At 52.1% G+C, this 15409-nt stretch overlaps 1 protein-coding gene across 2 annotated transcripts; it reads left to right on the top strand.

The window, feature by feature from the left end:
* The first annotated feature begins 278 nt into the window (after nucleotides 1-278).
* On the top strand, nucleotides 279-14444 carry LOC141953967 (protein-arginine deiminase type-1-like). Of its 2 annotated transcripts, none has more exons than XM_074892964.1 (16): nucleotides 279-665; nucleotides 6153-6327; nucleotides 6800-6869; nucleotides 8063-8124; nucleotides 8832-8949; nucleotides 9067-9192; nucleotides 9799-9974; nucleotides 10060-10163; nucleotides 10448-10571; nucleotides 11359-11466; nucleotides 11555-11706; nucleotides 12806-12950; nucleotides 13267-13360; nucleotides 13456-13535; nucleotides 13867-13992; nucleotides 14100-14444. In XM_074892964.1, exons 2-16 carry the CDS (start codon nucleotides 6229-6231, stop codon nucleotides 14331-14333), a joined length of 1818 nt encoding a protein of 605 aa, XP_074749065.1. In that variant the 5' UTR covers nucleotides 279-665; nucleotides 6153-6228; the 3' UTR covers nucleotides 14334-14444. The 2 variants fall into 2 exon arrangements, with proteins under 2 accessions (XP_074749065.1, XP_074749066.1); XM_074892965.1 differs by lacking the exon at nucleotides 279-665 and adding an exon at nucleotides 908-945.
* Nucleotides 14445-15409: the final 965 nt, after the last annotated feature.

Raw genomic sequence — 15409 nt, 5'->3', positions numbered from 1 at the left:
AAATCCTCTTTTTCTTCAAAAAAACCTCCAACCCCAAATCCCTCCCATTTTACGGAAAGGCCCCAAGGTCACCGCATCGCTTGTGATTTTTAAAATCTGCTGGAACGTTTCTAGCTGGTCATGGGGGCAACCACACTGCGGAGAGGTGGCTGAGGCATCCTCTTCGTGTCTGCGTCCGGTGCTGGGGACAAATGCAAGGACCTGCCTGTCCCCATCACAGCGAAAGCCTGGGTGACTCGCCTCACGAGTTGCTAAATAAACCTTGATTTATGCTGCAAGAATGGGATTTTTCAGGAGGCAAAAGTGCTATTTGAGATGCAGGCTCTGCTCTGTGCTATCAGGTGGGGGATTAGACATGGTAAACCGTCACAGGACGTATATATAGATATATATACACACATGTAGATGTCTGGAGGCTCGTGGTTTTGTGGCTATAGTCAATCTGGTCAGAGGAGTTCTTCAGTTTTTTTAAAAATCAGATCTGCCAGATTAGGAGCTGCTCTGCATAAACTTCCCCGCTGCTGATGGATCTCTGCCTGCCCTAATTTCAAGGACCTGGGAACAGATCCCAGTGCTAGAGCTTGCAAACAACCCCAGCGAGATGATTCCTGAGGGTTTTCACGTGCACGTCACCCAACCTCTTCTCCCCAAGGAGGACCGAGCCGGTAGGTGCGAGGGGGTTTTAAGCTCTGTGGGTGCTTGGTGAGGAGTTTTGGGGTGGTTTTGTCGCTCCCTTCCTGCAGGCACGTGCCTTATTGCAAGGAGTAGGAGGGAAATGTTCCCCCCACAGAGTCCTTTCAAGCTGACCTTTCGCGTTTAGGAGGTGCAAACAGGTGCCCGTCCCAATCGAGCCACGAGGCGCTGCCCGTTCCTGCCCATTCCTGCCTGCGCCGTCTTTATTTTGGAAGAGGCAGGCAGCTTCGAGGAGCCGAAACCAACCCACTGGTGAGGATGAAGGAGCTTGGGGGAAGCTGAGCCCACCCGTGGCTTTATTGCTCTCCCTGGGGGAGGCATCCAGCACGCTCCAGCGAGGGAGATATTTATAGGGCAGCAAATCTCATGCAAAGCTGGGGGAGAGCGTGGGCAGGGCGAGCACAGGGGTATGTGCACAGCTCCAGCCCCGGGGGAAAAAGCAATTTTACGGGGTGCTTGGCTCTTGGATTGCCAGGTATGAAGTCTCCCAGCAGGCAGACGCCTTTATTCTGCAGAGAAGAAATGACCGAGGGGGATTTTTGGTGTTTTCTCACCCAGGAGAAAGTGGTTGCAAAGCCGGCTCTGATGAGTCCTGGCCACGGGTGTTTTACCACAACGGGGACCAACCTCTCTTGGATTTTACTGGCTTTAAAAGCATTTTTTGCTGGTTCAAACCAGCCTCCTGCCCTTCTTCCCTGGCTTCCAAGTGGGATGGGGAAGGCAGGTCCCCGGGAGGGGACTTGGTGCCTGCCTGGGATACTCCTGCTGTGCTGTTACAGCTACGCACCTATAGAAAATAAACCCTCATGCAAGCTGGAGCGGGACTTGATAACTGGTTCGATGCTTGCCCTGTTGCAAGTAATTAGGCTGACATGGCTATTAAAAATTCCTGCCTGCAATTACGCACGCAGAATAATAAATAAGGTGTAATTATCAGCTTAGGGAAATTATCAAACTTTCCTTGACAGAGTGGCGGTGCAGGATGGGTGAGAAGAAACACCCCAAGGGGGTCTGGGCTATTGGTGGGCTTCCTGGGGGAGCACTGGGGGGTCAGGTCTTGCTCCATCATGACTAGAAACAGGCTGAAATTGGGAAAAAGATGAATTAAGCCTCAAAAAACAAGGTCTACCAAGCTCACTCAATCTGATGGAGAGGCGGGATCCCATCCGTCGTGTACCAGGGATCTTAATAGCACCTTTGCAGGACAAGGTGTTATTAGGAAGAAACACTCAGCTCTGAATGGGCCAGATGACTTAAAATCGTCATTCTCCCTGTGCACAGGCATGTACCTGCTAATAGCAGGTGGAGGAGGAAGAAGAGGTGAGTGTAGGTACCACCCAACAAAGATGAGGTGCGTTGGGCTTGAGCGAGCATCCGCAGTGACCGTGGTGGCTCAAACTGTGCCGTGACTAAACTTGCCGAAAAAAATCCCAAACCCAAAATGAAGATGAGGTTTCGGCACTGTGTCTCCATCCCTTCTGGATGGGTGTGATGCTGGGTGTGCTTGGAGAAGCACATGCTCCCAAACCCTCTGCTGAAGCCCTCATGCTTGCTGGGAGCCCGAAACCACCATCCTCCACCTCCCTCCAGATTACAGACCATACCAGCCTGACCCCGTGGGGATTAAGGTGTGTTCCCTGTCCGGCACAGGGCTCAAACCAGCTGAGCAGGATACGATGCTAAAATCACAGCAGGCGGCAAGCTCAGCACCATGCCCAGTCCAAACCAGTGTGACCAGCAGCCACGAGTGGGAAATCCAACTTGCAGTTCTCTTCAGTAGAGATGCTTCCATGGCCAGTCTCTTCCTCAGAGGATGCAGCGAGCTCCTCACCCACCCTGCTGGCTCTGCTTTGCCCCAGCTGAAGGGTTTTAGGGGTGTGTGAAGGCTTGTCCTCCCCTGGGAAGGCTCGTCCTCCCCTGGGAAGGCTCGTCCTCCCCTGGGAAGGCTCAAGAACCAATAAAATTCACAAGTTTATGAATATTAGGAGATCGGCTTGTGCTGGGTTTTGGAAAAATGGGGTTTTATCTAAGATCTCAAGCAAGGCAAAGTCCTGGAGAGCCTGGAAATGCCACCAGCATTCCCCACTTGAGCATCCTGGCTGTCCCAGCAGGCTCCCACGATCTTATTAAAGCCGCTCTCACGTACAAGACACGGTGCTGGGTTTTTTTCTGCTGCAATTAAAGTCAGAAGGAGCCCTTTAATGTAGACTGGCTGGGGGATGTTTAAAGCAGCTGGTTTGATCTTGCAGGTGAAGGTGCGCACAGGTTGCTGCTCCTCCAGCTGAGGACGTGCAGCTCGGTGCAGTGGTAGGGACCGGTCCTCCTAGCTCCGCTGAGCCTGCTTTGACCTTTTCGGCTTGCAGGGGGTCCTGCTGCTCGCAAAACTGGGTTTCTCCTGGCTCCAAGCCTCTCCTGCCCGTTGCATTGCTAATGACCACATCGCCCCTTGTTCATCTTGCTATGAGGATGAACCTTGCGGCAACGGGGCTGTTGGTGCGTTCTCCGTCCCCGTGCTGCCTTTTTACTCCATTTTAGCTACCGCGTCCATCCCCGAGCTCAGTGGAGACCTCCTTCCCGGCTTCAGCAGGATTAATCTCACCCCATTTCCCTCTTTGCAGGCAGGTGAAACCTCCTGGGATGGCCCGGAGAGAGATGGCTATCTCCAGTAGACAATGTCTTCCAGCCATGGGGATGTTTCCCGTGGGAGCTTTGCTGCATGCCCAAAAAAACCCAATTCCCCCGAAACGCAAAGTCCAAGCAAAACACCGAGAACTTATAATTTCCACTGAAAGCCTCTTGTTGTTTTGTTGTTTGTTTTTTTTCCCCTTCCCTGCCTGCCAAATAACCAGTTTTCCCTGCACCCGTTTCTGCTCGTCGCGCTTCTCGGGAGTTGTTATGATGGGAAGGACCGACCTGAACAAACATTTCCTTTTGTTAGGCTTTATTCGGGCATTGCCCTAATGGGGTAGCCGAGGCCGTGAGTCACCTGCGGAGAGGCTAGATGGAAAATTTGGGTCGTTTTAAAGAAAATGCTTTATTTTAATGATACTGTGTATTGTAATAACCCTAAACAACCACGTTGAGCAACAGGAGGAGTTGAAATGTTTAATGCATTAAGCTTTGGAGTCCTTATATGGAGCTATAAGGGAAGAAAAAGGTGAGAATAAGCCCCGAAAGAGCTCGCTGCTGAGCATCCTAGGGCAGGGCTGGGTGTCACCCACCCAGTCCTGCCCCTTTGCGTCGTGTCCCCTCCCCAGAGCCGCCTGTCCCCCCCGGGGGCTGCCTTATCACCTCCATCTCCCCGTGCGGGGCGGCAGCTTGCTGGGTGGTGGAGGTGGAGACGGCAGGGTCCCCTGGCTAAACCCCGTCATCGAGGGAAGGAGGAGTTAAATTCCCCTGCCTTTTAATCCAGTCGTGCTGGTTTACCTACAAAGCCAGACAGCAGCTTCCGTCACATGCGGCCGCAGTCCCCGGCACATCATGCCCCAACGTCACGTTGTGCAGATGTCCACCAGCCACGCCAGCTACGGCGTCTGCGTGTTGGGTACCGAGGTCTTCCTCGATACGCGCCGGTAAGGCTTGGGATTGGGGTATCCTCATTGTTTTCCATAGGGCTGATGGATTTTGGGGGAGCCCAGTGGTGTTTTTGCTTTTTGCTTAGAGGAGAAATGGCTACTAGAGGGAAAATCAGAGCTCATTTTGAGCCCATATCATGAGTTCATCCAAGGATTTGTCAAGCTGGTTCCGTGCACGGGGGACATGTCCTGCTGGGTCTGTTTTAGGGGATGATGTGCCACAGGGAGCTGCACCCAGAGGAGGGACGTTGGCTCCGGCAAAAGCGAGGTGTCAAAGCGTAGCCGAGCCATGACGATTTGCAGGCAAAACCCATGCACACCCTGGCTAAGTGGGATCTATTTCTGGCTGTGAAAACATTAGGCAAGAGCAATTCAAGTCAAGCAACTTGGCCAGAGCTAAAATGGGGGAAAGAATAAAATGTGTGGCTCAGGCAGAAAAAATCCACCAGCGGGTTTGCATGGGTGATTTCACAAAAAGAGATTTTTCCAGCATTAAATATGGGGGTTGCTTTATTGGCCAGATACGAGGCTGTATTTACCCTGCTGTTACATTGTCATTATTTAATAAATCACGTTTATAATGATAGAGACTACAGGACAAGCCAGTCAGCATCGCATCCAGGGCAATTATGGGGGTTGTGTGTTGGAGCTGGGCCAGGATGTGCTGTTGTCCCCCCGAAGCACTTCAGATTGAGTTTTAGCTGCCCTAAGAAGTATTATTTTTCCTCTCAGCCAGATGGGAATATATAAAACCTATTATTTGCATTTTTTTTTTTCCTGGATTTGGACTCAAAGCAAGCTCCCATTTAAACATGGAGCCTGAGACCCAAAATGGGCTGATTTGGCTCCTCAGTAACAAATTTGAGCTTTGGTCCAAAAAAGCAGATGGTGAATGCTCTTCCAGCTAAAAAAATGGGATCATTTTGTTCCTGGAAAGCACTGGCGGGGGAAAGTTGGTGGTGACAAGCTTTGACTGTGGTTTGGGCTGTTTTGTGGCAGAAAATGGAGCATGGTGGGAATCTGGTGGCGATGCTTACGTGAGAGGGCTATAAAATCAGGGCAAATAGACCCAAATTTGAGAAGTCACAGCATGCAATGGCATGCAACAGCTTGCAGGTGGATTTACGACATTGCATGATGTTAAATATGAGGGGTGACAAGTGGGATGATGCTTTAATCTCCCCTTACAAGCTGCTGTAGGCACCAGGGATGCCATGCCAAAAACAACACCGGGAATGAATCTCTTCTGTGGGGTTTTTTAATTTTTTTTTTTTTTCTCGCTGTTACAATTTACTGCCCTGTCCCTTTTCACATGTGGCTGGGGAGGCTGGCTTCCGATGGCAGACAGGTCGGAGCACTCCTGGGATGGAGGTGCTGGGGCTGTAATGAGCAGGTAGGCAGCACTTCAAAGGCAAGGGATGTCATGCAGGTGGGGTGCAGGTTCTCCATGCTCGGATTCAGGCTCCGCTCCAGTTAGGGCATCTCTTGGGTCAAGGTATGGTCCCATGATAACCATCTCCTTGGATGGCTGATACCAAAAATTGTCCTGGCTCTTTGTCAGGGTTTTCTCACAGGATGCTGAAATTTTGGGGGTTTTCTTGCTGTTGTGGAGGAGGTTGGATGCCCAAACTTCAGCAATTCGCAATCTAGGCTTAACCACAGATGTACGTGCTGAAGCTCCAGTGGGAGCTCTGCTTGCTCAACACTGCCACAGAGATAATACATATAAAATTCAGACGACGCATTTCGTCACTTGAAGATGGTTTCTGAGTCCTTTCCATCCAGTTAAGGCTGGATTTTAATTCCAGGTTCAAGTATTTGACTCCACAGAAGAGAACAGGAGGGACAACTTGGTCTGTAACCCAACACTGCTCTCTGTTTCAGATCTACCCCCAAAGGTGCCACGTCATTTGATGTCCATGCCACCTCTGCGGTTACAGTCCACATCATCCACAGCCCCATGACAAAACCCATGATTAACTCCAGATGGCCCCTGGATCCTGATATAGAGATTTTAGTGACCATTGATGTCACCAGCAGGACTGTCAATGACAATAAGGTTAGTTGCTTTTTATGCACCGAAACCAGAAAAATAAGTCAAATTTTCCAGGAAAGAAGGAAGGATTATGGGCAGGCTCAAGCATTTCTAGATAATGCTGACATGAGGTTCATTTCCATGGAGAAGACTCAAAAAGAATTGTGTAATTATAATCTATGAAAAATGAAACTAAGAAGGAGAAGGAGATCACATTTTGTACCCTAAATAAGAGATAGCGGTGGTTGCAAAAGCTGGTGTCAGAAGCTCCATGCCAGGCAGCAAAAATACTGCAACCACGGCTTTTTTTCATGCCTGTTTTTGTGCTGAAGCAGGCAGAAATGGTTCGGCAGAACTATGATTAATGGAGAATGGCTTGGATGAACTCTCCAAAGGCTTGGTGTATAGCGTTGGTTGGTCAACCCAATGAGTGGAAAGACCTACTCAGCATGACAGGACATGGAACTTGGGTCATGATCTGCTGATATCTTCACAGGTTAAGATTTCATACTATGGACGGGAAGGCAATGAGCTTTCGGTGGCTTGGTTGTATCTCACGTGCGTAGGTAGGTATTACAGCAACGCTCGTTCAAACCCGGCCAATCCTTTGTGATGCCAAGATCTAGTTGAGTTCATGGGACGGGAGTTAAGTGGGGGGCGCGGGCTGTCCATCTGCAATGTGCAATGAACGTTTGGGTGTTGACTGATGCTGACAAGCAAGAGGGAAATAATTAAAATGTTATTATGTTGCCTTATATGGTGCAAAAAAGACACAGGCTGGGCCGTGTCCCCACCCAACGCACACACTGAGCATCCTCTTCCGCTTGCCAAGACCATTGCGTTGGCGGAAGAGGATACGAAGGAGACCATCTCACCCCACTTTGGATGGTGTCCCCCTCCTTGACCTCCACTGCAGCTAGTGGAGAGGAATAGGCACCAAAGTGTAGTTGTCTGACCTATTTTAGAAGTTTAGGATGAGATGAATCATACCCTTGAAATGCCTATTTTCCTCTGCTGACTACAAAGGGAGTCTAGACAACCAGTCTGGATGCAGAGCCTTCCACTTGGATGGATTAATTACCCTAAATTTGAGATTTTCTAAAGTGTTCACATGACAGTCAGACTTGCACCTGAAGAGGTTGATGGTTTCCCACGTCCCACGACTGATGGGCTCTGCTGGAGCCAACTGGGTCCACTGCTGTCCGCAGGGCTTTTGCCTTACAAATGCTCTTCACTTGCTTAGATTTAGAGCTTCATTTCCAGCTTCTCCACGTCCTCCTCTCTGCATCAAAGTTGCTGGTCAAGCTCCACTTTATTGCAGCAGAGGCAGAGATTTCGGCCAAGAAGAGCTCTGTAAGGGAAAGTCCTTCTCAAACGTTGCACCAAGCCTAGTAATTATTTAGGTGTCCACTCAACCATGGTGAAAACACTTTCATGCCTCCACCGTGTTTCAGCTTCATGAAAAATGCTACAGTCAATTTGAAATTGGTGAAAACACAAAATACGCCATGAAGTGGGTACATCCCTGCTGGGGGAACCAAGACATGAGAAGATAGTTGGAGACCGAAGGGAGAAAGGCATGAAAAAGCCATTGGCTGGCTTTTCTATCACCATTTTGTTGGAGATGTTGGGTCTGGAACAGCTTTGGGGCGTGAAGGTGGGGTTAATGGTGGGTGACTCATGCTGAGGAGAAGCCCAAAATGCAACCAAGAGCTCGTTCCCCTGCCGGGTGGTATCCTTTCCTCTCTTGATGTTTCAGATGTATCTCTGGACGTGGACTTGAGCCGTAATGGCAGAGTGAAGAGCAAAGGGAAGGACAAGGTAATGAGAAGCTTTGCAATGTATGGAGGGTCAACTCAGGGTGCAGCCACTTGCAGTCTATTCCCTGAAAATCTCCAGGAGGGAGAAGGACGTGGGTGGTGTCTCTGGTGTCTGAATTAGAGAAAATAACACGGCAAATTCTCAACCTACTAATTGGGGAGGAAAAGACTTTATTTTCTTATTCAGTGCCAATATCTCCTGCCTCTCCAGTCCAGCCCCAAGGCTCATATAGGACAAAATACTCTTTTCTTTCTTTTTCCTTTTTGGACTTGAAACATGCCACTAAATGAGTCAGCTGCAAGTTTTGCAAACAGCAAGAGATTTACCCCTTTGGCAACAAATCTGCATATGCCCAAGCACTTAAACTCAGGTAATTAGCTGCACCCCGATCGGCAGTGCAAATTGTACATGGAGATGAGATGCATTTCTAGAAACGGCATAGTGTTGTCCAGATGAGGCCTGGCAGATACTTTCTGGCTTGTTAGAAGATAAGATCTGTTTGAAACAGTCGTTGCTGGCCCTGCTAGAAGCTGAGGTTAGGAAATTTAGTGGCTTGAAAGCATCACTGCTGTCACCCCACCAGCCTTGACTGCATGCTGTGGGTTGTCCTCCAAGCGTGGCCGTGGCAGTGGGATTTTCCCTGGTGCAGGAGGAGGCTGGGATGGGGGAAATCTTACTCCCATCCCCTTTGGGTGTTTCTCCTCCAGGCTAAGTGGACATGGGGTCCGGATGGGCAAGGTGCTGTGCTGCTGGTCAACTGCGACCGGGACAGCCCCGGCGCGGGGGGGACGGACAGCGGTCAGGTGGACATACGGACCACTGCAGGTAAGGTGCCATCTGCAGAGCAAGGAGACCCAGAAGACCTTACTGGGGTGTTTCCTACTTGCAACACCTCCATCCCTGCTCTCTGCATCCCCCGTCTCCATCTTTTCCCCACCGCAGACCTTCAGGACATGTCTGTCATGCTGCTACGGACTCAAGGGCCCAGCGCTATCTTTGCCGAGTACCAGGTGGTCCTGCATGTCCCCGAGTCGGACGCAGATAAAGTGCGGGTTTTCCACGCTGTCTGTGAGTATTTCTTCCTTTCTTCTGTGCATGATCCCAAGGTGGGAGAAGCCTAATTTTTTTGTTCACCGTGGGCACCTCTAGTTGCTGAAAATGCTTATTTATCCCCAAAACTCCTCTGCTGTTGTAGAAAATGGGGTTATATGGGAAAAATCAAGGGAAAAAGCATAAAGGCAGGCTTTTCTCAGCGGACTTGCTGAAATTTTGACATTCCCACGGGGCGGATAACCCCCACGTGGCTCCCGGCACCTTTTTGGCGCGGGTGATGACCCAGCCACCAAAGCAGCCCATCTTGTCGGGCAGCACATTTTGCCTTTGAACACCCCGGCGGCTGGATCCCCGGCAGCTCCCCGCCGAAAATCAGGTCAGGGAACTCAAGTGTATCATTAGATGCTTAATGCGAGCCACGCACCTTGAAAGGGTTGGACCTGAGGGTATAGAGTCCTCTTTGTAGGAGGAAGATCAAGTGTGTTCCCCAGAGAAGAGGAGGCACACCCGCTCCTCTGCAAACCACGCTGGCATCAGCCACCTCCTTGCTGGTGCCTCCTTCCAGCTCGGTGGACAGGTTGGTCACCCCGTCTTGGGTTGGGTATTTCGGTGTTTCTCCAGGGAGTGACTCACACCCCCACTACAAACCCGTGCTGGGGCCCGACAAGCTCTCCTACGTGCTGGACCATGTCGGCAGTGGAGAAAACACCTTCTATGTTGAAGGGTTGGCTTTCCCTGACGTGGGCTTCTCCGGGTTGGTTTCCTTCAGCGCCAGCTTGCTGGAGGTCCCCCATCAGGTACGTGGGGTTTGCCCCATCCCTGCACAGTCCCCCAACTTTGTCAGTTTCAACATCCACTCCCCAGCATTTTCACCCCTTGCAGAATTCACCGGGCACCCCGATTTTCACGGATACGGTGGTTTTCCGTGTGGCACCCTGGATAATGACGCCCAACACTCAGCAGCCTATGGAGGTTTTTGTCTGCAGGTAGGAGGGAGGTCAACCCATCGCTCTCCTGCCTTGGAGGACTCTCCAAGGAGGAGCTTTTGGCCATTCCTTGCTACGTAGCAGCTGTAGCGTGAGCCAGGATTTATGCATGCTCTAATTGGGCACTGGCACTGCTGCAGACATTGCAACCCCAAGGAGAAAGGCTGGAGGACCCTCTCCAGGGTCTAACCTCAAGCAGGACTATTACCCAGCACATATAGGAATGAGGAATGGGCTGCACAGTTGGGGGGGCTTCTCCTGATCACTCCTTCCTCTCCCTCCAGCATCCAGCGGGGCTCAGACTCCAACGAAGTCTTTCTGGAAGGGCTCCAGGTCCTGCTGAAGAAAGCCAACTGCAAGCTGACCATCTGCTCGGAGGTGGAAACCCGCAGCGACCGCTGGATCCAGGTCATCCATCGATGCTTGTAATACACAGCCCTCCTGGTCCCTTGCAGGCTCCTGGGGCATGTAGGTTGTCACCCCCCTTGCTGACACCCCTGGGAGGGACTAGCTGAGGTGCTTGGGGAAACACCGAGGTCCTAAGAGGTGAACCAGGCAAACGTGAACTAAAGCACGGGGAAATGTTGCTGGTGGTGGCAACCAGCACAGAAAGAGATGTTGTCCAGGGACCCAACGGGTCATTGCAAGAGAGACCCCATGGGACAACGCAAGAGAGGTCCCGTTACAAGAGGGACCTATAGGAGCATTGCAAGAGGGACCCGTGGGGCATTGCGAGAGGGACCCCATTGCGAAAGGGACCCTGTGGGCCATTGCAAGGGGGTCCCTACTGCAAGAGGGACCCCATGGGACATTACAAGAAGGACCCTATTGCAAGAGGCACCCCCGTGGGGCATTGCCAGGAGGATACGGCGCGTGCTGGCTGGACGTGCCGTGTGCTCCCTGCTGCGTGCCCAAGCCCTGCCGTCCCTGCCCCGCTTCCCTGCCCGTTGTTGACACGTATGGCTTCCCCAGGGGTGACCCGTGCCAGGTGTCACCCCTCCCAGGAGAGCGAGACAGCTGCCTCCCTTGGGGTTAAGGGCAGCAGTTGGGCTTTGTCAGGTTTGCCCCATTTCCTGCTCCACCCTCACCGCATGCCTCACTGAGGTGGCTATCACCCTGCCAGGAAGCCTTCCTCCTCTTCCTCCTCTTCCTCCTCTTCTTCCTTTTCCTCCTCTTCTTCTTCTTCCCACCACAGGATGAGCTGGAGTTTGGCTATGTGGAAGCGCCGCACAAGACCTTCCCCGTAGTCTTCGACTCGCCCAGGAACAGAGGCTTGAAGGATTTTGCTTTTAAAAAGATCCTGGTGCGTCGTTGCGTCGCCAACCCTGCTTTCTTCCCCCCAAAATCCCCTTGCCCAGAGGGGTCCCTGTCACTGCTCCCCTTTTCCCCAGGGCCCCGATTTCGGCTACGTGACCCGTGAGCCCCCCGGGAATGCCGTCTCTAGCCTCGACTCCTTTGGCAACCTGGACGTCAGCCCGCCGGTGACGGTGCGGGGGAAGGAGTATCCCCTGGGCCGGATCCTGATCGGCAGCCCCCTGCCTTGGTGAGATGCAGGGGGGGCTCGATCCCTCCCTCTGGAATGCAGGGACGCACTGAGAACCCTGGCATGAGGAGGGGTTGCACCCTTTGAGGTGGAAATTTGGGGCTGGTTCCCATCAAAATTGGAATCTGGGGCTGGTTCCCATCAAATCCCAGATTTAATGTGCAAATCAATCTGCTATTCCTTCATCCCTTATAAAATCCTGCCAATGCTCTGATTTTTACTCCCTCCCAAACTGCTGGTGCTTTTGCTCCAATCCTACAACGCAGTAAGCATCCAGGCTACTTTTTTCTCCCCATTAAAAGGAAAAGCCAGGGAATCCAGGAAAGGGTAAAATCCTGAATAACTGGAAATTGTTTTGCTCTGGGCAGGCAGTGCTAGGCAGCCCTGCGGGAACAACAGCGCCCTGCAAAATCCTCCACAAAGGAGGTTATTTTCCCGGAGAAATAACAACGGGGACGAATCCAGATGGGGTTTGATCCGGGATAACAAACGGGATGCTCCGACCCCAGCCCCGCTGCAGGCCGGGGGACTTGCTTCGGTTACGGCGGCAAGTAAATGGCATTTTCCCAGCCTCGCTGGGACCGTAATTATCCCTTATTACTAGAAGTTTAATTAATGTTTTCCCAGCCTGCTGCTGTCTGTCTAAGAAAACTTCGCCCCCGCGCAAAGCTCTGTGTAAGGAGCGTTTTAAGATTCACGAGGACGGGGGAAATTAAATCCAAAGGTGCCCAAGCAGAATGGGGGATGTAACGCACAATTGCCTATAGACATCTTTGGCCTAGATATATACAAATATATATATAATATGAATATATTAATATATAATATAGATGTAGTAACGTAATATTTTTGCAGATATTGATGTGCTATATATTACTATGCAATGTAGATATATTAATATATATTTGTATATATTAATATATATAATATAGATATATATTATACAGACTATTTCCAGACTCTTCCCAGCGTTTCCCATAAAAATGGGATGTGCAGATGCATCTTCCCCCCTTGACATGACGTTTGGGGGAAGGATGGGGGTAAATCTTGGGAAGGGTGCGATGGGCACCCATTTTCTCCTCTTACCTCTGCTCCCCAGGGCCTCCGGCCGGCGGATGTCCAAGGCGGTCAGGGATTTTCTTTATGCTCAGAAAGTGCAGGCGCCGGTGGAGATTTACTCGGAGTGGCTAAACGTGGGCCACGTGGATGAATTCCTCACCTTCGTCCCTGCTTATGATAGGAAGGTACTGGTCCCCAGAGCTGTCCCTGCTCCTGCACGGGATGTCTTCTGCAAATGCAAAAAAAAAAAAAAAAAGGGTTTTTTTGCAATTGCTCGTCCCCCCTGCGGGGACTGGGTAATGCACCTTCTTTTGGGTGTCTTCCTGGAAAATGGCAAGTCCCTGGGTGGCCTCCTGCACCCTGTGATGGTGGCATCCCATGCACCCTGCCATGCCTGAGGCTGGCTTTGGGATCAGCGCGGTGTCTTTCAGCAGGACAGGAGGATAAAATATCCCACCTACAGCAGAGCGTGACCCCCCACTCCGGGATTTTTTTCTGCAGGGTTTCCGGCTCCTCTTGGCCAGCCCCAACGCCTGCTACAAGCTCTTCAAGGAGAAGCAGAGGCAGGGCCATGGTGAAGCCACGCAGCTTGTCGGTAAGGGAGTGGGCGAGGGCACCCCGCAGCGTGGTGAGGACCACCCCCACCCCTTACTGGTGTCCCTTACCCCTCTGCTCCCCGCCCCCCCGCAGGGCTGAGGGGCACTGAGAGGAGAAGCATCGACGAGATTCTGGAAGATGAGTTGTTGAAGAATGACAACAAACATGTGCAGGTGGGTCTTTGCAGTCATGGATTTGGGTGAAAGCAGGAGGGCGAGAAGAGCAGCCATGAAGGAACCGGACACCCTTGGGTGCTGGGTCAACCCAAGCCCATTGTCCCACTGGGAGATGTCCCAGGGGACTGCAGAGGGGTCAAAACCAAAGGAAAAAGAGGTTTTTCGAGTTGGGGACGGCTCCAGGAGGTTGCTCAGAGGGATGGGGTGGGATGCAGGGGAGCAGGTGAGGATGTGGGCAGGATGCGACGGGGCGCACGGGAGTCCATGCGTGGGATTTGGGAGGCTGGGAGGGCCAGGGGTGGCAATTCCAGGTGGCCCCTCCCTGCAGCGCTGCATCGACTGGAACCGCGACCTCCTGAAGCAGGAGCTGGGCCTGAGCGAGCAGGACATCATCGACATCCCCCAGCTCTTCATCCTGAGGGGCTCCCGCGCGGATGCCTTCTTCCCAGACATGGTGAGACCCCTGACACCTCCTGCCCTCCCACCCCTCTTTTTCTATCCACCCCTGATGCAAACACACCTTTTGGGTGGAAAACACTGATTTTTTTGGTCCGGCTGCAGGTGAACATGCTGGTGCTGGGCAGGCACCTGGGCATCCCCAAGCCCTTCGGACCACTGGTGGGTGGGCAGTGCTGCCTGGAGCAGCGGGTGCGGGCGCTGCTGGAGCCCCTGGGCCTCACCTGCACCTTCATCGACGACTATTTCTCCTACCATGTCCTCTCCGGCGACGTCCACTGTGGCACCAACGTCCGGCGCAAGCCCTTTGCCTTCAAATGGTGGCACATGGTGCCCTGAAACACCCGGGGACGGGCTCGGCTCCTGCAACCAGAGGATGAAGGCGCATTGGGTGCATCGGAAGATGCATCAAAATAAAGGGTTTCACCAATAAAGCTGCATTAACACCGAGGGCGCAGCTCTTCTGCATCTTCCGTCCTTCCTTCCTCAGCTGTTGGGTTGAAAATATCATTTGAAACCTTTTTTTAAGCACGTGGCTTTGTTATGGGAGCCGGGGGGGACAACACGTGGGATGGGGACAACACGGGGTGTCTTCAGGAGTGTGGTGCATGTGAGTTGGCAGTGAGGAGGCTGCTGTGGGTTTGAGACCCCATCCCCCTGCTAAAGAGATATTACAGTTCCTTATCCTGAGTTTGTAGATAATAATCCCCCCACAAAATTCCCTTTATCAACCAAAAACCCACCTCCCAGCTGGGAGATGGGCTCTTCGCCCCGGCACGGCGTGGAGGCAGAGCCCCCTCCTTGTGCAAATCATATTACACCTTCCCCAGCGAAAACAATTTCCTTTTCCCTTCGCAGCGGCCCCGCTGCTCCTTCTCTCCCTCTTTTCATCACAAACAAAGCGTGGCATTTCCCCGGGCCGAGCTGGCACCCCTGCCTGTCTCTCCTGCCCACACTGCCCTCACCCAGCAGGAACCAGCACCAGGAACCGAAACCGGTCCCCTGCCCCAGGCATCACTTAGCCCTTTGCAACCCTGAGAGCTACTATGGGGCTAAAACCACTTTTTTTTGGGGCAATTTGTTTTTCTAGCGCCACTTTTTGAGGTGTAAAAGCGTAGCTACGCCTCCAGTGCAAACTGCTGCGACGTTGTGTTTGCAAGCAGTGCTGGAGTATCCCAAACAGGGTCATGCATCCTGCTTGGCACCTCTCTTTTCCCCCAAAAGATGATTTCTAACCCCATTTTCCCTGCAGTTATGGTTCTGCTGAGTTTCCCCAGCCCCGAGGAGCAATATTAAATTCCAGCGGCGCATGACCCCGCAGGGAGTTGGTGGGGGGACAGCTGCATCGGTAAAGGGCTCTCCCACGCTGAGACAAGGATTTAATTAAAACAAAGATGATTAAAGCCGCGACAGGG

Source organism: Strix uralensis, chromosome 23 (genome assembly GCF_047716275.1).
Source record: "Strix uralensis isolate ZFMK-TIS-50842 chromosome 23, bStrUra1, whole genome shotgun sequence".
NCBI classification, from domain to species: domain Eukaryota; kingdom Metazoa; phylum Chordata; class Aves; order Strigiformes; family Strigidae; genus Strix; species Strix uralensis.
The sequence above is the reverse complement of the archived record's forward strand: the minus strand, read 5'-3'. Positions and strand labels throughout refer to the sequence as shown.

Excerpts from the sequence above, each read along its gene's own strand:
- LOC141953967 (XM_074892964.1), top strand. The coding sequence starts at position 6,229 with ATGACAAAACCCATGATTAACTCCAGATGGCCCCTGGATCCTGATATA. Across the intron at positions 13,361-13,455 it reads TGAAGCCACGCAGCTTGTCG|GGCTGAGGGGCACTGAGAGG; the intron begins GTAAGGGAGTGG and ends GCCCCCCCGCAG. Across the intron at positions 13,536-13,866 it reads ATGACAACAAACATGTGCAG|CGCTGCATCGACTGGAACCG; the intron begins GTGGGTCTTTGC and ends CCCTCCCTGCAG.